This window comes from Poecilia latipinna, unplaced genomic scaffold, assembly GCF_001443285.1.
Source record: "Poecilia latipinna isolate Pla-1442-1.1 unplaced genomic scaffold, P_latipinna-1.0 Scaffold76, whole genome shotgun sequence".
Classification (NCBI taxonomy): domain Eukaryota; kingdom Metazoa; phylum Chordata; class Actinopteri; order Cyprinodontiformes; family Poeciliidae; genus Poecilia; species Poecilia latipinna.
In genome coordinates this window covers 484,005-504,694 of record NW_015112692.1, presented here as the reverse complement: position 1 = coordinate 504,694, position 20,690 = coordinate 484,005, and the positions used below count along the sequence as shown (strand labels likewise).

The window sequence follows — 20,690 nt, the reverse complement described above, 5'->3', positions numbered from 1 at the left end:
TCTTCACAGCCTTTTTCTTTTTTCACAAGCTTCACAGCTGAATAGAGAGGCAGCCGGATCGCACGGCCAGTTGGCTTCATCTGTGCGTCCATGCTCACTTTCAGCACAGCAGCATGGAGGGCCAAGGCCAGCTCACTTCATGCAGAGCAGGCACTCAAGAGGAAGGCCAGGCAACACCAAATGTCTTATTCATTCGCTAATTTGTTGTGACTGCAGGGCATAAAAAGCTTGCTTTCTTGCCATCTGAGGCCAAGAGAGCCCACTGACATGCTCCTTAAAGACACACACACACACGCGCACACACGCACACGTACACACACACACAAGCAAACAGATTGCGCTACCAACTATCTGCCCTACTTTTCTGTGCAATGGTGGTAATAAATAGAGACTCACTCTTGATTACTTTCATTAAAGCACCACCAGGGGACGAGCATCTAGCCACTGACTCGGCAAAGCTGAAGTGACAGTTCCTAAAGATGGCCGTTTGCAAAACAAATAAAAACAGGTAAGAAGACGTGCGTGAATGCTTTGCCTTTAGCGGTTGCCATGGTGCCTAAACTCAACTGCGGCTTACCCAAAACAAAAAGCCAAAGCGCTAATTCATCATGTAACAATGCGACTGTTTTTCCACCAAGATGAAACCCTTTCAAAACATGAACAAACTTTACACATTTACATCAACATTTCAGCCAAAACACACTCCATACAGCATTATCCTAATTTATTTGACATTAAAGCTTCTGGAATAAATAGCAGCAGCATGAACATAAATGTGGTGACAACAAATTTTCTAATAATTGAAATGCATTTTATTTAGCATGTAGTTATTTAGTACATGAGTTTTCATTAATGACCTTTTTTTTGCCCTAAACAAAAACCAAGAGAAGAACTGCATCAAAACTCAAAATTAAAAAACTATGAAAAAAAAAAAATCACTTACATTATTGTTGCTGAATTAAATAAAAAAGAGTGAAAATAGAACAGAAAATGCAGAAAAGCGGCACAAGATTTAAAAATAACCAATGGTGTAATGTCCAGGTTGGAGGTGGAAGACACTCTCGCATAAATGTTGACATCAGAAGACAGGAAAGAGCGGGAAGCTTCATGTTCCTTTAATAACATGAAGCAAGTTATGACTTCATGTTTTCGTCAATTAAATTCAGAGTAAATAAAATCAACTATAATTAAACAAGAATTAAAATGCCTGCAGATGATTGGATTATATTCATAGAATTTTGTCAGTGTTAAGTCTAAAAAAATTAATTTAAACCAGTCATGCCATACTTTATCGTTGTCCGTTGATTGACCGCTTAAAAAAATAAATTGTGTCTATTTTTAAAGTTTTTTCTTTTTTTTTTTCATCAAATATGATGAGAAATCTCAGTTTCCCATTATTTCATATTATAATATACTGGGAAATTTCTGTAAAATGTATTTTACGTATTTATTTAAAACATGATAGAAGTATAAAATTACACATATGAACAAGGAATGCAAAAGACATATTTTGTTACCACAATAATCTTAACATGCTCGAAAATACGGCTAGAAATCCTTGCAACTAACAATCGTAAATGTAGAGCCCAGAAAATGATAATTACCTTGGCAACCTTTACTAGAAAATCATTTTAATTCATTGATTAACCATTACCAGTCATATTTTGTAGTAGAAGAGGTTTCTATTACCCTGAACACCATTTTAAAGCAACTTTTCCGTTTTTGTTGCCGTTTCAGAAATGTTAATCTTGCCCGCACACCTTGGGGGCTCAGGCCCCCCTTGTTCTTAAAACATAGTGACGCCTCTGGGGATCAATGTGTAATAGATCTGAAACATAAAGATTCTTCCTTGTTTTGATTTCTGAAGACATTGTTTTCAATTGTCTTGCTCTGAAATCACTTTTTGTTTATTCTCACCAACGTTTAAAGAATGTGTGACCAGGTTTGATTTTGAGTAAACTGTGCCAGCAGTCTGTGTAAACCTTATCTGTAGCGCTCTTGAAACGCAACTCTGGGCCACTCTAAAACATTTTGAGGGCTACAAGTGGCCCAAGGGCCTCCGCTTTAACACCTCTGCTGCAGGTGAATACTGACGTGTAATTACAGCGGGATCTCGCTGTACCCATCAGTTACAGAATGTCTCTTTGTGTGGAAGTTTTACTTTCTGAAATTATCTAACAGAGGAGAGGAAACGTGATAAAAGTTGCCAGTGTATGCTGGAAAAAGACATGCTTGGTTCTCACACAAATAAGCCAGCTTCAGATGAACTTTAACTTTAATTTCAGAAGAAACAATCAAGCTTTCATTCCAAAACTCATTTCGAGACTTCTTCCACACCCAAACGTTGGCGGTCAAACGTCAAAACCGGCTCATAATCTGATTATGTTGCCAGTTTTGCAGTATGATGTAAAAGCAGAAAACACAAGAACAAACAAAGAGCATAATGGCGCGCATATCAATGCAGCACAATCTGAGGAAGAAAGGCAACAGCTTGAAAACAGAAGCGGGATTGTCAGATTTCAATGCGAAACAAGCAGCGCTGTCCTTCCAGCGCCGACATTTTAATTTACTCAACAAAGCCTCCCCAGCTGTGTTACAACTCCAGAGCCCGGCTCCCTGAGGTCAATTCGATTTCTGCTGGGACTCTGGTACTTGAGCTGAAGGCCTTGATGGTGAGAGAGCACAGTTAATCGACTTTCTTTCTTCCCGGAGCTGTTGTTGTACAAAATTATTATAGATTCTGAAAAAAGGAAGAGAAAGAAGGAAAAAAAAATCGGAGCTGTGGCTCCTTTTGTGCTTGAGGTCTATAGGAAAAAAAAAAAAAAAAAACCATAACAGTGGCTTCTTAAGAAAAACCTGGCCTTCACAATCAAATGCAATTTCACAAGCTGCTTACCAGGCAACAAATATCTACTTTGCTGCGACAATGAAGGAGCCGCCTCTATACCCAGCTGCAGACCGGTGTGGGAGAACTGAGAGGCAGGGAAAGGGTGAAAGGTCAGTTAAAAGAGGAAGATGTAGAAGAAAGGTGTAGGAGGTCACTTTCCACTTCGGGGGGGGGGGGTCAACAGCGAACCTGGTGCCACACAACATGGCTCCCCCAGAGAACGGGTTTGTTCTGGTTTATGAGGAAAGACCCCAACGCATTTCCCTCAATTTTTCTGAATTTAAGATATTTCTGTCAGGTGTCATCGTGGATTAGCAATAGGTGGTGTGTTGCAACTCCACTATGTTTAATCAGATTATACAATAATGCTTTAAGAAAACAATAACTATGTTTCCATCGAACTGTCACGCAAAATATGAGCGAACTTTTAAAATATTGCAAAAAAAAGCTAATGAAATGCATTTCCCTCCACTTGTTTGGAGCGAATCAACCGGTCTAACAAAAAGTGTCGTTTTGGTAGATACTGATGCTACGTAATTGCTGTAAAAAACAAAATAAAGAGGTCAGAAAACTGGCAGGAACCATGCATCTAAAAATAGACTGAAAGTGCGTTCACACCAGCCCTTGTTAGTCCGCTTTAATCAAACTGTAGTTTATCTAAAATGTCAAGTTTGTTTGGTGAGGTGTGAATGCGATATCCAACTCTGATGAGAGCCAAAAATGTGAACTCTGGTCCAACTTTAATCCTACATCTCAGTTTGGTTGATGTGAACTCTAGTGCAGCGCCTCTGGCCAGGCTGACACGCCTCCCCTCCTGTGCCGGAGGTTTGTGAAATGATGAGTGATTAGCCAGAAGTCTTTTGTTGCCCTCAAACATCAACAAAGATATTTCTCTTCAACTAGTCCGCTTCCACAATCTAGTTTGTTGTGCCACGATGACACAAAAAGTAAAAAAAAAAAAAAAAAAAAGTATTCATATGTCAGTCTTAATAATTGATTTACAAAAAAGAACTAGTTCCACTGTTAGATTATTTCACTTATATATTTTCCCCATGTTAAAAGTGAAATAATTTGCTAATGGAACTTGTACTTTGTCATCAATATTAAGTAATTATTGACTTAATACAGGCTCCTATATCTTGCTGGAAAGTTACTTGTAAGTTAGTTTTGTCTTATTTCAAGTGTATTAATATATTTGCACTAGAAACTAAACTAAAAATAATTGGTAAGATCTGGTGTTTTTCCTCCATCAGAATAAACTTGGCATTTTAAAATACAGACATGCATAAAAGAATAAATCTCCAAATAAGAACACAACTAATTTTTTCAGCAGGGCTCACAACACATTTGCAAAGTCGATATTTTCACATGGAAGTTGATATTTTCAAGGTTCAGCATCCTCTGTCCCTTTCTGTGCGTCAGCGTGTCTCCGCTGAGAGTTGGAGCGCTCCAGCTGTTAAAATCCAGTTGCTCTGACTTGTTGAGGACCCTGGCTCCCACTAGTGCGGCGCACAGGCCCAGAGGTGGTGAGACGCGCAGCGGCTCCGCGGGAAGGACGGCTACAGATAGCGACGGAGAGACAAAGGACGACGGCGCGGGAAGCTGGACCCCCACGCAGCTGCTCGCGTTCTTCAGGGAACGCAGGCAGGAAGCGTCACTCGAGCGCTTAATTCCTTTAATACGTGCAGTCATGCGATGCGCAAGGTGGGGGGGGCGGGAGGTGGGAGGTGTAGGATGGGGAGTAAGAGGAGGGCAGATAAATCCTGCAATGGTAGACATAAGGGACCAGCTTCACTGGGCCTGGGCAACTGGCCGCTTGGCCGCTGGCGACGTGGCACCGGGCAGTGGGCTACACTGAGACCAAAAAGTGCTGATGCTGCCCACCACCCTGATCAGATTCAGTCTGTTAGTAGAGCTCCCTGCATGCCAACACAATGCAGTGGGGGGCACCAGGAGCCAGCAACAGAAGGTGTGTGTGTGTCTGTGTGTGTGTGAATACATGAGATTATCAGGAGTTATATGGCTGACTGAGCGAGGAGGACTCAGGTGGTCTGAATGAGGTGAAAAGGACAGCTTAGTCCAAATGTTTAGTGCAGCTACCAGTCTATGTTAGTATCTGCTGTTCCCTTTAACACACAGAAAATCATAATACATAATTATTCAGAATGAAGAATGAAATATGAACGGGTTTTTGATTCAGTTTGTCTTACTTTGTGACTGGCAGGAGGAAGAGACAGCTCCTGCCACAAGGGGGAGCCGCTGTACGGCAAGCAGACTACTGCAACAATTGGTTTAAAACTGGCTTTTCTTTACTATGGAAGTTGACAAAACTAAATAACATAATATGTTAAAACAGTCATGCAGCTATACAGTGTTATGATGATCATCAAATGACAAACAGCTGCGTTCAACATCAGTAAACTTCGGGGATGTAGACATGTTTGTTTTATGTGCAGCACCAACCAACGGTGTTGTTTTAAAGAGCTTCATGAATAAAACTGTAAGTATTACCTGATGTCGCCTTGACAGAATGCTTCTGTAAAAAGTCGAGAGTCTGAGCCAAAGCCTTCTTGTTGCAGTGTGTAGAGAGCTCTTCGTTACATTCAAAGCACCTGTTGACAATTAAAAAATATATTTCATTAAGAATATGACAAAAATACACAGCTAAGCAGACAAAAACAGATGCGCTGATCATTTTAACAACAATTTGGTATGAGTGGAATAAAATTGTTTGGTAAAAGCTGTTAATGTGAATTTTGACTAAAAATAGTCTAAATTTGTTTAGTATCTATGCAAGTCAAACACATTGTCATAAATCAGCCCTTTGGTTGTGCAGCGTTACTTTTTCCTCGTCACGGTAACCTGCAGGGATTCTCACCAGGCCTTCCACGTGTTCAGGCTGATCGTGATACAGTGCGACTCTGGATGAAAAGTCTGGTGATGCTTGACGGCATGCTGGATTCCTGATTGGTTACAGCCCTGTAAGACAGTTCATTGAGACAGCTTAAGTTTAAAATATAATTCTACTGATTGAAAAAAATTAGACTTGTATGTGCATTTTCTCACATTACAACCTCAAACTACTGTGTATTTTAAAGGGATTTAACATGACAGGCTGACAAAAATGTAATGCAGATTTGGGAAATGGAAGGAAGAGATATGTTTTTATTATTATTATTATTATTATTATTCACAAATAAAAAGCTTAAAAACAGACCATGTGCTTATATTCACATCCAATTACTAAAATAATTGTTAGTTAAAGCCTTAATAAAAAAAAATTGTTTTTTTTTAGTCAAAATAAGCAGTAAATAAATGGCCAACTTCAAACATACTGCAAGATTAAAAAAAAAGACAATGTTCTTGATCATGTTTTTACAATGTTTTATGTAAGAGAAGCAAATCAGACCTGAAAGCCACACTTGAGGCAGACCAGGATGTCGTGGGACGCTGCCGGCTCACCGTCGATCATCGTCCTCTCCCTCAGACACTCGGAGCAGACCAACCACACGCTTGACAGGACCGACTTCTTCACCGAGCTCAGGTCCACTGCTTTGTTAACATGTTGGCATGTCAACCCTGGTTGACAAACAACATTCAATCGGTTAAAGGTTTTCTATACGTGGACTTTTAAAGGGGGACCACTTATTCAGGGTCTTTGGTTTTTAAAAAAAGTGATTAAATTTACAGAGTGCTCCTAAAAGCTTGAAATACCAGTTAATGAATGGTTTTAGCAAATAACAGCCTGAAACTTAAAAACAACATTTTAGAATAGTAACAAAATGGGAGTGATAATTTAAACCATGGCCTTTAAAAGCTGTTATAAACACATTTACAAGAGTCAAGGTTTAAGTCAAAATCAATTTTGGTTTCAAAATAAGTCAACAGAAAAGAAAAGAAAACTCTAAAACATCTACGAATGCAAGTCTAAATGCAAATTAGAGTTATGTTTATTCAAATTATGGAGTTGGAAAAAAATTCTTTAACAGATCATAACTAAAATAAAGTTAGATAAAATTAAGGCTGCAACTAACAATTGTTTCAGTAAATCAATTATTTTTATTGATTATTGAATAATTTACAGAACTAAAATTTGCCACTTGGTAAAACATAGTTACAAACAAAGAATGCATTTTTCATATTAAATGCTAAATTTATTATTTTTTTGTACAATTTTGGCTCAATTATTGCTGTGAGTTCTTTCTAAAATCTGCCGGTTTTTTTGAGGCTGTATACTCCAGTTATTGATTAATCGATTACTAAATTAGTTGATGATTATTTCAATAACCGATTAATCACTCCTGATGCAATTAATCGTTTTAGCTCCAGAAAAACATAGAAAGTAGTAGCAGTTTCAAAAGTGGAGCAACAGCAAAAAGAAAACTAACATTTCAGATTTCTGTCTACTTTACTGTCTGTTCAGAAAACGTTAATATTTTGTTAGCACTTAAAACCAAACCTGATCATTAATGGCAGGTTTGGTTTTAAGCTGAGTGCTTTCGACTTACCACTGACTTCATCTGATGACTCCTCATCTCGAGGTTTCCGTGGTTTATTAGTCCGCTTTGTCATGTCGGCGGCTTTCAAAGAAAAGGGATCCTTTAGCCGCATCTGGAGCTCTGAAAGTGCAGATAGAAAATGAGCTCGTTTAGTTTTTTTTTTTTTGTTTGGGTGTTTTTTGCTAAAAAGAGCAAAAATGTCTCAACAAAACTTTAAAACCAAAATCCCAAACCGCTCATAAGTCAGAACAGTCCAATATGATGATTTAGGGAGCTAAATAATCTTCATGTTTCAGTAGATGGTCATTATTATTCTTCATCATAAATATGGAGAAATGTTGAAACAGACTTCCTTACACATTGTTGCTTCAGTTCATTCCGCGAGCTCCATTAAGCTCCTACCACAGCATTTCAATCAGGTTGTAAGTTAGACTTTGACTGGACCATTGCAGCACGTTGATCCATGTCTTTTTCAGTCGATCACAGACTTCCAGCTGTGTTTTGAAGCGCTCCACTATTATGTAAACCAGTCTTATAGTGAGTTATCCTGTCCATTTAAGAACAAACTGGAAAGAGATTTCACCTTTAACTTCAAAGCACCTTGGTTCTGCTACATCTAAAGTTTGTTTAGTCTTTTTCTTATTGCACCAAGGTTAACTTTAATATTTAACGCATTCATTGAGGACCTTAAAGTCAGAGAAGGAGCTCTGGGTTTTTGTCACTTCTCTGGAATTTGGGATGAATTTGCTGGGACATCCATTTCTTGTCAACTGTCTAAGAATTTGTGAATATTGGACAACTATTTGGATATGTGTTCTTTAATTTGTTATCAACATGCTCCACTAAGAGAATCAAAAGTCCACAGACAATCGTGATAACACATCGATGAGACATCGGGGAGAGAAAATTATGAAAGTGTGACATAGCCCATTTTCTTATATGAAAAACAGAGAATCATTGCTTTGACAAGTTATCCTCCTGACAATGATTCCTACATGAGGCTGTTTCAACAGTTTATGGATCAAATGCAAATAATTTAGTCTAAGCCCACCCTTCCTCTGCCTCCAAAACCAGGCCAAAGAAAAAACTGGAGCGTGAAAGCAAAAGTTATTATCTGATACTGAGCCAAAATTAATAAAAACACATTGTTTATTCAACATAAAGTTGAATAAACGCCAAACTTCGGATGAAGATATCCATGTTAATCATGAAGTTGTGGGAAGTTAAACAAGTTTCCATGATGAAATTTTAAATTTCTCCACATTTATATTTCTGTAATACTTTACATTTAAAAGCATAAAAATGTTTCTAGTCATTAAATTTTTTTTTTACAGTAATAAGGTTTAAAATGTGGGATATGAAACAAAAACAGTCTCGGGAAATGAATGAATGGATAGACAAACAGATGTACATATGGATGTTGGGCAAATGTATTGTAGAGAGGGATAGATGGGTGACAGACAGATAAACAAGTAATGGACAATTCAGATGAATGAATTAATACAGCAAAAACCTTCACTGCTTTTTCTGGTGTTGCTAAAAGCAAGTACTTCAACCATATTCTCATGTTGCCACAGGAATCCAAGAGATCTTTCCTTAAATGATTTATCCAATATTCGCTCGTGATATTTAGAGTTTTTATATATTTATGTAAAATCTAATGATTCTATCCTATCTGAACAAGTAATGAATACGTTAGAGTAAAAAAAAAAAGGATGGGTGAACAAAGAGAGTGAATTCACAGTGAATACCTACTCTACAATGAGCAAGAACACAGATAAGAGGCCTACACAGTGTGGACAGTTCGGATTTATGCATTAAAAACTTCCCATCGTTAACATGATCAACCTACACCTCAAGCACAACCCCTCCTTTCATGACCAGACGCGAAGAAAGCAGTTTAAACTTACCTCTCTCAGCTCGCTCCTTTGCTGTCTATGTTGGCTGAAGCCAACAGTTATGTCTCAACTCTTCCTGGCTAGCTAACCAGCTAGCTGGATTAGCATGTCGCAACAAATACAGCAACTAACACGTAACTTTCACACAGAACAATACTTTCACTTTACGACCTCCCAAATGTTTACGCTAGCGACGAGCGAACAAGCCACAGACTCGGTGTTTTTCTCTCTGTCGGTTTCCCTTTCACCAGAAGATGTTGCTAAGCTATCGGTAGCTCCAACTTTAGCCGCAGAAGTCAACATGTGACGCAACTACGGGAGCGCAGCTTGATCAAATGAAGGATTCGCGTAAAGTGGAAAACGTTTCTTTCAGAATTAACCAGCGTTAAATGTTCTTTCTAAAACTTTCAATGGGGTTTTGTCCTAAATATGTGCTTATAAATAAATAAATGAATTACTAAATATTCACAGGTGATATTATTTACATAAGTTTGTCCTTTAAATGATCTGCACAACTGCGCAAGCGCAGAAGAATCATTCTGGTGTTAAGTTTTGTGCGGTAACGTGGTTTTCTGTTCACACACTGGTTATTATGGCGCTTAGAAGATGCTGGAGGTTAACCGGTATTCTCTCGAGACTCCCCGTTCCTCGTGGGTCTTCTTCCCCTGTGGGACGACTAGCTGTGTCCTTCTTTGTCGACACTTACCGGGGCTGCAAAAGTGAGTTTAACACTAAACGACTCCTTGTTTTGCAACGAGGCCCATGCATAATCCTTATATCCCCCCTTGTTTGTTTGGCTTTCAGAAACAGAGTTCCATCTCCGCAGATTCAGCTCTGAAGGACGGAACACAGATGTGAGTTATGCGCAGCTGAAGCAGCTCCTGGCTGTTGGCAAAACTGTACTTGTGGATGTCCGGGAACCCTGGGAGCTCCGAGAGTACGGCTTCATCCCCGGATCTGTCAACGTCCCACGTGAGTTGAAAAAGCTAATTTAATCGTCATTATATGGTATTAATGGTTTAAAATCTGAAAATACTTTAAGTGAATGTTCTTTAAAAGCAGCTAGCTTCATAAATGTGTTATTTTTATCTAAGGGCGCTTTCTCTTTCTCTTGACCTCTTTGCGCTGCCTTCACTGCCCAGTGGGACAGGTGAACACTGCCCTCCAGCTTGCTCCGGAGGAGTTCAAAGAAAAGTATGACGGTGAAATGCCCAGGCAGAAGGATAACATCGTGTTCATGTGTCTGGCCGGGGTCAGAAGCAAGACTGCCCTCAACACAGCTGCTTCGCTGGGTTTTACAGAGTAAGTGATTGTTTTGAAACCTCCAAATTTAAAAGTGCAATGCAAAAAAAAAAAAAAAAATCATACTCATCCAACTTTTTTTTTAACCTGTGTCACAACTACAAACTTGAAGAAAAAATAAAGTTGTATTTTTAAAGAAAACGTGATTTTAAATTTGGTTTAGAAGTAAAAATCTGAAAATGTGGTGTCCAGTGATACTCCAGATCTCCCTGACGTTAATCTTTTTCCCTATCTGACCAAAGGCTGCCTTGCAGTGTCATGTGAGACTGTGTTTTATTGCGGTTTCAGTTTATACCCTGTTGTTGCACAAAGCTTTATTATGTAGTGTTCTTTGGAAAGATGCCACACATCTGTTACAAGTCAAGCCAAAAAGTAGAGCAAAAAAGTGGAGCCACAACACTTAGTAACAGGAAAAAACCTTAAGTTTATTTTTATTGTAGAATAACTTCACACTGGAAATAAAGAAATAAAAATTTAACTTGCTCAAAGTGTCACAGGGTTTTCACCTACTTGTCATATCAGAATTATAAATATGTAACAAAGCCACCATTTTTCTTCTGCTCTTCCCACTATGAGAAATGGTAGAGGACATGCCATCAAAGTAAAGTAGATGTGTGCAGTTAGGCTTGTCACGATAACACATTTTGCTGGACGATAAATTGTTGAAATTATCGCAATAAATGATAATAAAACATTTAACTGGAAGACATTTTAAATATTCAAACTAAATAAATACAACTCCAAATAAAATGGACCCCGAAGTAATAAAATTGCCTTTCAAAAAAGAGACTACTTGAGAATTCATTTTTTTCGTTACTGAACTGAAACCTATTTTAATCAGCAGTGAACATTGAGAAGGACTTGAGTGATTTTCTTCAAGGTTTTTTTTTTTTTTTTTTCTCTTTCATTGCAGTGTTCAGCATTATCCCGGTGGATGGCAAGACTGGGCGGAACAGGAACAGCTGAAGTGATCCACAGATTTTGGAAACAGGAAGTTACGATGAGTGCGATCACAGTCGAGACAAACTGGTGACCTAGTTCCTCTGCTTTCTGCCACCTCAGTATTGGTTCTCTGGAGCGCCGCTGTAGGGATTGAAACCCAATTCCTCCAAACTTCAGTCCGAGTTCTTGCGGTTGACCAGGCAGGTGGCATTCTATTTACTGCTATACAATAATATCATAAAGGGGCTTTAGGAGTGAATTGCGCTGGAATTTCATTTTAAGGTATCAGTATTCATCGGGCTGAATAGAAATGCATGCCACACTTTTCAGATTTGTATTTGTAAAAAAGAAAAAAAAGACATTAATAAACTATGTGATATTTTATTCTCCCTCTAGTTATGGAAGTTTCACCTCGTATTGGAGAGTCACATACTTAAGAATGTAATTCATATTTCAACTTTACTTGAAAATGTGTGTGTGTGTTTGCATGTGTGTGTGAGAGCTTAAATTTTACCCGACTGTGAATCCAAAGAGTAAAAACCAGAGGGCTCAATAAACATGTCTGCTGCTGAACGTTTTGGATCCAATCTATTTCTACTTGAAGTCACTTGCAATGTTTTTTTGTTGTTTTTTTTGCACTTGACAATTTCACTAAGAAGATTTATCCATGTAGCTCTTTACATTGTTGAAAGAAATTACTTGATTTGTTTTCACATGTTCTTGTTGGTGAATAACTGCATGAAATTATCTTTGTTTTTTGGAATTTATTCAATCATCTTTCAAGTCTAGATAATTCTGGAAACTGAAACTGATTGTGAAAATTCTTTTTCTTCGAGAATTTTCTTACAGGCTAAAAGAAAACTCTAACAATGCTCTGTAATTTGCAGTGATTTTCACATGTATTTATTTTTAATTGCTATACTTTATGCTTGATTTGCCACATTGTACCTTGATTTTAATATTTTACCCATCAGTTTTTTGTTGATTTTTTTTGTTTGTTTTATTCACTTACTTACTAAATGCACACTAATTTTTGAAACCTTCATACTCAGGTTGAACTGACCCAGTTGAACAGACTGAACAGGCAGGATGGAGTCAACTTTACGACATAAAGGCACCAAAATTCACCAACTCATCTTGACAGAATTAGCATTAATATTGGAACTCTCCATGTTTCCGATTTGTTAGAGTTAGAGTTTAAAAGTCGGTTCAAGTGCCAAAAATAAAACTGGGAAATGGCTCCAAACAGCATTCTGAAACCTGGTTTTAGCTCTTTGTTTTATTTCTAGAAGAGATGGTTATTTACGANAGTTAGATAAAATTAAGGCTGCAACTAACAATTGTTTCAGTAAATCAATTATTTTTATTGATTATTGAATAATTTACAGAACTAAAATTTGCCACTTGGTAAAACATAGTTACAAACAAAGAATGCATTTTTCATATTAAATGCTAAATTTATTATTTTTTTGTACAATTTTGGCTCAATTATTGCTGTGAGTTCTTTCTAAAATCTGCCGGTTTTTTTGAGGCTGTATACTCCAGTTATTGATTAATCGATTACTAAATTAGTTGATGATTATTTCAATAACCGATTAATCACTCCTGATGCAATTAATCGTTTTAGCTCCAGAAAAACATAGAAAGTAGTAGCAGTTTCAAAAGTGGAGCAACAGCAAAAAGAAAACTAACATTTCAGATTTCTGTCTACTTTACTGTCTGTTCAGAAAACGTTAATATTTTGTTAGCACTTAAAACCAAACCTGATCATTAATGGCAGGTTTGGTTTTAAGCTGAGTGCTTTCGACTTACCACTGACTTCATCTGATGACTCCTCATCTCGAGGTTTCCGTGGTTTATTAGTCCGCTTTGTCATGTCGGCGGCTTTCAAAGAAAAGGGATCCTTTAGCCGCATCTGGAGCTCTGAAAGTGCAGATAGAAAATGAGCTCGTTTAGTTTTTTTTTTTTTGTTTGGGTGTTTTTTGCTAAAAAGAGCAAAAATGTCTCAACAAAACTTTAAAACCAAAATCCCAAACCGCTCATAAGTCAGAACAGTCCAATATGATGATTTAGGGAGCTAAATAATCTTCATGTTTCAGTAGATGGTCATTATTATTCTTCATCATAAATATGGAGAAATGTTGAAACAGACTTCCTTACACATTGTTGCTTCAGTTCATTCCGCGAGCTCCATTAAGCTCCTACCACAGCATTTCAATCAGGTTGTAAGTTAGACTTTGACTGGACCATTGCAGCACGTTGATCCATGTCTTTTTCAGTCGATCACAGACTTCCAGCTGTGTTTTGAAGCGCTCCACTATTATATAAACCAGTCTTATAGTGAGTTATCCTGTCCATTTAAGAACAAACTGGAAAGAGATTTCACCTTTAACTTCAAAGCACCTTGGTTCTGCTACATCTAAAGTTTGTTTAGTCTTTTTCTTATTGCACCAAGGTTAACTTTAATATTTAACGCATTCATTGAGGACCTTAAAGTCAGAGAAGGAGCTCTGGGTTTTTGTCACTTCTCTGGAATTTGGGATGAATTTGCTGGGACATCCATTTCTTGTCAACTGTCTAAGAATTTGTGAATATTGGACAACTATTTGGATATGTGTTCTTTAATTTGTTATCAACATGCTCCACTAAGAGAATCAAAAGTCCACAGACAATCGTGATAACACATCGATGAGACATCGGGGAGAGAAAATTATGAAAGTGTGACATAGCCCATTTTCTTATATGAAAAACAGAGAATCATTGCTTTGACAAGTTATCCTCCTGACAATGATTCCTACATGAGGCTGTTTCAACAGTTTATGGATCAAATGCAAATAATTTAGTCTAAGCCCACCCTTCCTCTGCCTCCAAAACCAGGCCAAAGAAAAAACTGGAGCGTGAAAGCAAAAGTTATTATCTGATACTGAGCCAAAATTAATAAAAACACATTGTTTATTCAACATAAAGTTGAATAAACGCCAAACTTCGGATGAAGATATCCATGTTAATCATGAAGTTGTGGGAAGTTAAACAAGTTTCCATGATGAAATTTTAAATTTCTCCACATTTATATTTCTGTAATACTTTACATTTAAAAGCATAAAAATGTTTCTAGTCATTAAATTTTTTTTTTACAGTAATAAGGTTTAAAATGTGGGATATGAAACAAAAACAGTCTCGGGAAATGAATGAATGGATAGACAAACAGATGTACATATGGATGTTGGGCAAATGTATTGTAGAGAGGGATAGATGGGTGACAGACAGATAAACAAGTAATGGACAATTCAGATGAATGAATTAATACAGCAAAAACCTTCACTGCTTTTTCTGGTGTTGCTAAAAGCAAGTACTTCAACCATATTCTCATGTTGCCACAGGAATCCAAGAGATCTTTCCTTAAATGATTTATCCAATATTCGCTCGTGATATTTAGAGTTTTTATATATTTATGTAAAATCTAATGATTCTATCCTATCTGAACAAGTAATGAATACGTTAGAGTAAAAAAAAAAAGGATGGGTGAACAAAGAGAGTGAATTCACAGTGAATACCTACTCTACAATGAGCAAGAACACAGATAAGAGGCCTACACAGTGTGGACAGTTCGGATTTATGCATTAAAAACTTCCCATCGTTAACATGATCAACCTACACCTCAAGCACAACCCCTCCTTTCATGACCAGACGCGAAGAAAGCAGTTTAAACTTACCTCTCTCAGCTCGCTCCTTTGCTGTCTATGTTGGCTGAAGCCAACAGTTATGTCTCAACTCTTCCTGGCTAGCTAACCAGCTAGCTGGATTAGCATGTCGCAACAAATACAGCAACTAACACGTAACTTTCACACAGAACAATACTTTCACTTTACGACCTCCCAAATGTTTACGCTAGCGACGAGCGAACAAGCCACAGACTCGGTGTTTTTCTCTCTGTCGGTTTCCCTTTCACCAGAAGATGTTGCTAAGCTATCGGTAGCTCCAACTTTAGCCGCAGAAGTCAACATGTGACGCAACTACGGGAGCGCAGCTTGATCAAATGAAGGATTCGCGTAAAGTGGAAAACGTTTCTTTCAGAATTAACCAGCGTTAAATGTTCTTTCTAAAACTTTCAATGGGGTTTTGTCCTAAATATGTGCTTATAAATAAATAAATGAATTACTAAATATTCACAGGTGATATTATTTACATAAGTTTGTCCTTTAAATGATCTGCACAACTGCGCAAGCGCAGAAGAATCATTCTGGTGTTAAGTTTTGTGCGGTAACGTGGTTTTCTGTTCACACACTGGTTATTATGGCGCTTAGAAGATGCTGGAGGTTAACCGGTATTCTCTCGAGACTCCCCGTTCCTCGTGGGTCTTCTTCCCCTGTGGGACGACTAGCTGTGTCCTTCTTTGTCGACACTTACCGGGGCTGCAAAAGTGAGTTTAACACTAAACGACTCCTTGTTTTGCAACGAGGCCCATGCATAATCCTTATATCCCCCCTTGTTTGTTTGGCTTTCAGAAACAGAGTTCCATCTCCGCAGATTCAGCTCTGAAGGACGGAACACAGATGTGAGTTATGCGCAGCTGAAGCAGCTCCTGGCTGTTGGCAAAACTGTACTTGTGGATGTCCGGGAACCCTGGGAGCTCCGAGAGTACGGCTTCATCCCCGGATCTGTCAACGTCCCACGTGAGTTGAAAAAGCTAATTTAATCGTCATTATATGGTATTAATGGTTTAAAATCTGAAAATACTTTAAGTGAATGTTCTTTAAAAGCAGCTAGCTTCATAAATGTGTTATTTTTATCTAAGGGCGCTTTCTCTTTCTCTTGACCTCTTTGCGCTGCCTTCACTGCCCAGTGGGACAGGTGAACACTGCCCTCCAGCTTGCTCCGGAGGAGTTCAAAGAAAAGTATGACGGTGAAATGCCCAGGCAGAAGGATAACATCGTGTTCATGTGTCTGGCCGGGGTCAGAAGCAAGACTGCCCTCAACACAGCTGCTTCGCTGGGTTTTACAGAGTAAGTGATTGTTTTGAAACCTCCAAATTTAAAAGTGCAATGCAAAAAAAAAAAAAAAAATCATACTCATCCAACTTTTTTTTTAACCTGTGTCACAACTACAAACTTGAAGAAAAAATAAAGTTGTATTTTTAAAGAAAACGTGATTTTAAATTTGGTTTAGAAGTAAAAATCTGAAAATGTGGTGTCCAGTGATACTCCAGATCTCCCTGACGTTAATCTTTTTCCCTATCTGACCAAAGGCTGCCTTGCAGTGTCATGTGAGACTGTGTTTTATTGCGGTTTCAGTTTATACCCTGTTGTTGCACAAAGCTTTATTATGTAGTGTTCTTTGGAAAGATGCCACACATCTGTTACAAGTCAAGCCAAAAAGTAGAGCAAAAAAGTGGAGCCACAACACTTAGTAACAGGAAAAAACCTTAAGTTTATTTTTATTGTAGAATAACTTCACACTGGAAATAAAGAAATAAAAATTTAACTTGCTCAAAGTGTCACAGGGTTTTCACCTACTTGTCATATCAGAATTATAAATATGTAACAAAGCCACCATTTTTCTTCTGCTCTTCCCACTATGAGAAATGGTAGAGGACATGCCATCAAAGTAAAGTAGATGTGTGCAGTTAGGCTTGTCACGATAACACATTTTGCTGGACGATAAATTGTTGAAATTATCGCAATAAATGATAATAAAACATTTAACTGGAAGACATTTTAAATATTCAAACTAAATAAATACAACTCCAAATAAAATGGACCCCGAAGTAATAAAATTGCCTTTCAAAAAAGAGACTACTTGAGAATTCATTTTTTTCGTTACTGAACTGAAACCTATTTTAATCAGCAGTGAACATTGAGAAGGACTTGAGTGATTTTCTTCAAGGTTTTTTTTTTTTTTTTTTCTCTTTCATTGCAGTGTTCAGCATTATCCCGGTGGATGGCAAGACTGGGCGGAACAGGAACAGCTGAAGTGATCCACAGATTTTGGAAACAGGAAGTTACGATGAGTGCGATCACAGTCGAGACAAACTGGTGACCTAGTTCCTCTGCTTTCTGCCACCTCAGTATTGGTTCTCTGGAGCGCCGCTGTAGGGATTGAAACCCAATTCCTCCAAACTTCAGTCCGAGTTCTTGCGGTTGACCAGGCAGGTGGCATTCTATTTACTGCTATACAATAATATCATAAAGGGGCTTTAGGAGTGAATTGCGCTGGAATTTCATTTTAAGGTATCAGTATTCATCGGGCTGAATAGAAATGCATGCCACACTTTTCAGATTTGTATTTGTAAAAAAGAAAAAAAAGACATTAATAAACTATGTGATATTTTATTCTCCCTCTAGTTATGGAAGTTTCACCTCGTATTGGAGAGTCACATACTTAAGAATGTAATTCATATTTCAACTTTACTTGAAAATGTGTGTGTGTTTGCATGTGTGTGTGAGAGCTTAAATTTTACCCGACTGTGAATCCAAAGAGTAAAAACCAGAGGGCTCAATAAACATGTCTGCTGCTGAACGTTTTGGATCCAATCTATTTCTACTTGAAGTCACTTGCAATGTTTTTTTGTTGTTTTTTTTGCACTTGACAATTTCACTAAGAAGATTTATCCATGTAGCTCTTTACATTGTTGAAAGAAATTACTTGATTTGTTTTCACATGTTCTTGTTGGTGAATAACTGCATGAAATTATCTTTGTTTTTTGGAATTTATTCAATCATCTTTCAAGTCTAGATAATTCTGGAAACTGAAACTGATTGTGAAAATTCTTTTTCTTCGAGAATTTTCTTACAGGCTAAAAGAAAACTCTAACAATGCTCTGTAATTTGCAGTGATTTTCACATGTATTTATTTTTAATTGCTATACTTTATGCTTGATTTGCCACATTGTACCTTGATTTTAATATTTTACCCATCAGTTTTTTGTTGATTTTTTTTGTTTGTTTTATTCACTTACTTACTAAATGCACACTAATTTTTGAAACCTTCATACTCAGGTTGAACTGACCCAGTTGAACAGACTGAACAGGCAGGATGGAGTCAACTTTACGACATAAAGGCACCAAAATTCACCAACTCATCTTGACAGAATTAGCATTAATATTGGAACTCTCCATGTTTCCGATTTGTTAGAGTTAGAGTTTAAAAGTCGGTTCAAGTGCCAAAAATAAAACTGGGAAATGGCTCCAAACAGCATTCTGAAACCTGGTTTTAGCTCTTTGTTTTATTTCTAGAAGAGATGGTTATTTACGACGCCGTGATAGGGCCTTTGGAGAAAAGAAAAAAAGAGTACATTTGTGAGAAAAAACTCAGAAATGTTTAGATTAATCTTAGATATTTTCTAGAAAAAAATTGGTACATTCTGACCTCCAAAAGTTTAAAATTTGCAAAAAAAAAAAAAAAGAAGAATTTTTTGGATCAATCTCAGATAATTTTTGAAAAAAAAAAAAAAAAAAACTCAGAAATTTCTGTGCTCCAAAAGTCGAAAATTTACGAGAAAATTTCTATATTAAGATTTTTTTTCTTTTCTCGCAAGTGTTTTTAATGCGGCCCTAATACGCTATCTTACTTATTCCAGATGAATATTTATCTGCCAATGTTCAAAGTGTTACAAAAAACCATAGAAAAAAAGTACTACAAACGTATTAAATTTTGGCTGTTAAATATGTAACAAGTAAACAATCTCTGTATCTTCTACCAAAGCCAACGATTTAATAAAATCCATATTTTAACAATGAAAAAAAATGTTTAGTCTTTTCTTTTTTCCCCCGGTCATTTGTGGGACATTGTTGGACGTGTCCAGTGGAGCTGACCTGAGAGGACATTTAGTGTCCAGAGTTAGATATAAATAGACGTGGAGAGGCTGTGGGGTGACAGCCGCTGTTGCCGTGATGATCTACTGTGTTGAAGGTTCATATCTAATAGCCGCTGTGCGCGTGGGGATGAATTTACCACTGACCCTACAGGAACCGTAAACAGGTTCCCCCATCAACCACCAGGTTTGTCTTTGGCTGACTAGTTTGTCTTTGAAATAAAACACACGGGGTGTCATTCTGTTGTTCACTCTAGAGTTTAAAATCCCAAAGAAGAGCTCAAACGGTAATCTCAGTCTAGTTTATTCTGGACATTGTTTCTGTTTATTCCTAATCTTAGAGGCAGCTTGTTGACTCTGAGTCATTGGCAGTGAAATGAAAATGAACTCGGCGTGACTTCCCAGATATATGAGCAAATAATCTGGCTCTGTTGCACCGATACTATTCCTGACCACGTTAAACGCCACAGGTGCGGAATGTGATTATTAAACTGCTTTTGTTTCTAATTGCAAATGCATCTCTTCAAGATAATAATGTAAAGGCTTCTTTTTACATTCTGTCCAAATTAGTTGAGCTTTAAACCTCAATCTGCTGGGGGTCTGTGTAATTTTGGGCACAACTGTTGCAAAAGGAAGTTAAAGAAAGACAACTTTGGGTTTGCCTAAAACACGTCTGTGAAGTCTGAATAAGATGTAGCCTTTCTACCATAATCTTTCTTCATTTATTGGCTTATCTTGATTTGATTTTGTCCTGTTTTTCTTATAAACTAGCTAACTATTCTTAATGTTATCTTTCCGTGTGATTGGCAACAAAGAATCCTAACCTGTAGTGTCATAAAATCGTCAATTTATTGTGATTTCAATGTTTCGAACACAAGGAGCATTTTCAGTTTTTTAATTCTCTTACTGAAACTTGTATTGATTGCGCATGTAGTGTTGTGTTCTGCTTATTAGTTTCTGTTAATTTCGATGATTCTGACTAAAGCCAGAAATTTTAATGCAAAAACGGCATTTGACAGCTCACATGGAAGAATGCTGATATCCGGTCACTGATTTAATTCATAAAGGATTATTGCTAAAGAAGATAGCTGTACACAAAGTGCTGCGTCCAAACATAATCATGGAAAGTTAAGAGGAAGGAAAAAGTGTGGTAAGTGCACAAGCAGCTTAACACAATAACATCACCAGGACGCATGAAGCTACTCCATGTCTGCAGTCGACCCATAGCACATACGTAGGGTTCCTCACTAAATTAGAAGCTTAAAATATTTAATAACTACATTGGAAAATATCATAGTGATGTGTAACATTATATGACTGCAAGCTGGCGAGTAGTAGGATGATAGTACACA

General features: G+C 37.5%; 3 protein-coding genes across 3 annotated transcripts; 2 read left to right on the top strand and 1 right to left on the bottom strand.

Moving 5' to 3' along the window:
• Positions 1-1,040: 1,040 nt before the first annotated feature.
• LOC106936525 (ubiquitin carboxyl-terminal hydrolase 45-like) lies at positions 1,041-9,672 on the bottom strand. Its single transcript, XM_015017587.1, has 6 exons — positions 9,297-9,672; positions 7,396-7,506; positions 6,297-6,466; positions 5,766-5,866; positions 5,399-5,499; positions 1,041-1,113 (listed from the first exon to the last, which is right to left on the bottom strand). The coding sequence occupies exons 2-6, from the start codon at positions 7,496-7,498 to the stop codon at positions 1,106-1,108; spliced, it is 483 nt and encodes a 160-aa protein (XP_014873073.1). The 5' UTR covers positions 7,499-7,506; positions 9,297-9,672; the 3' UTR covers positions 1,041-1,105.
• A 98-nt stretch (positions 9,673-9,770) lies between these two features.
• On the top strand, positions 9,771-12,102 carry LOC106936506 (thiosulfate sulfurtransferase/rhodanese-like domain-containing protein 3). Its single transcript, XM_015017564.1, has 4 exons — positions 9,771-10,003; positions 10,089-10,256; positions 10,427-10,586; positions 11,500-12,102. Exons 1-4 carry the CDS (start codon positions 9,787-9,789, stop codon positions 11,555-11,557), a joined length of 603 nt encoding a protein of 200 aa, XP_014873050.1. The 5' UTR covers positions 9,771-9,786; the 3' UTR covers positions 11,558-12,102.
• A 3,613-nt stretch (positions 12,103-15,715) lies between these two features.
• tstd3 (thiosulfate sulfurtransferase like domain containing 3) lies at positions 15,716-18,053 on the top strand. Its single transcript, XM_015017575.1, has 4 exons — positions 15,716-15,948; positions 16,034-16,201; positions 16,372-16,531; positions 17,445-18,053. The coding sequence occupies exons 1-4, from the start codon at positions 15,732-15,734 to the stop codon at positions 17,500-17,502; spliced, it is 603 nt and encodes a 200-aa protein (XP_014873061.1). The 5' UTR covers positions 15,716-15,731; the 3' UTR covers positions 17,503-18,053.
• The last annotated feature ends 2,637 nt before the right edge of the window (positions 18,054-20,690 follow it).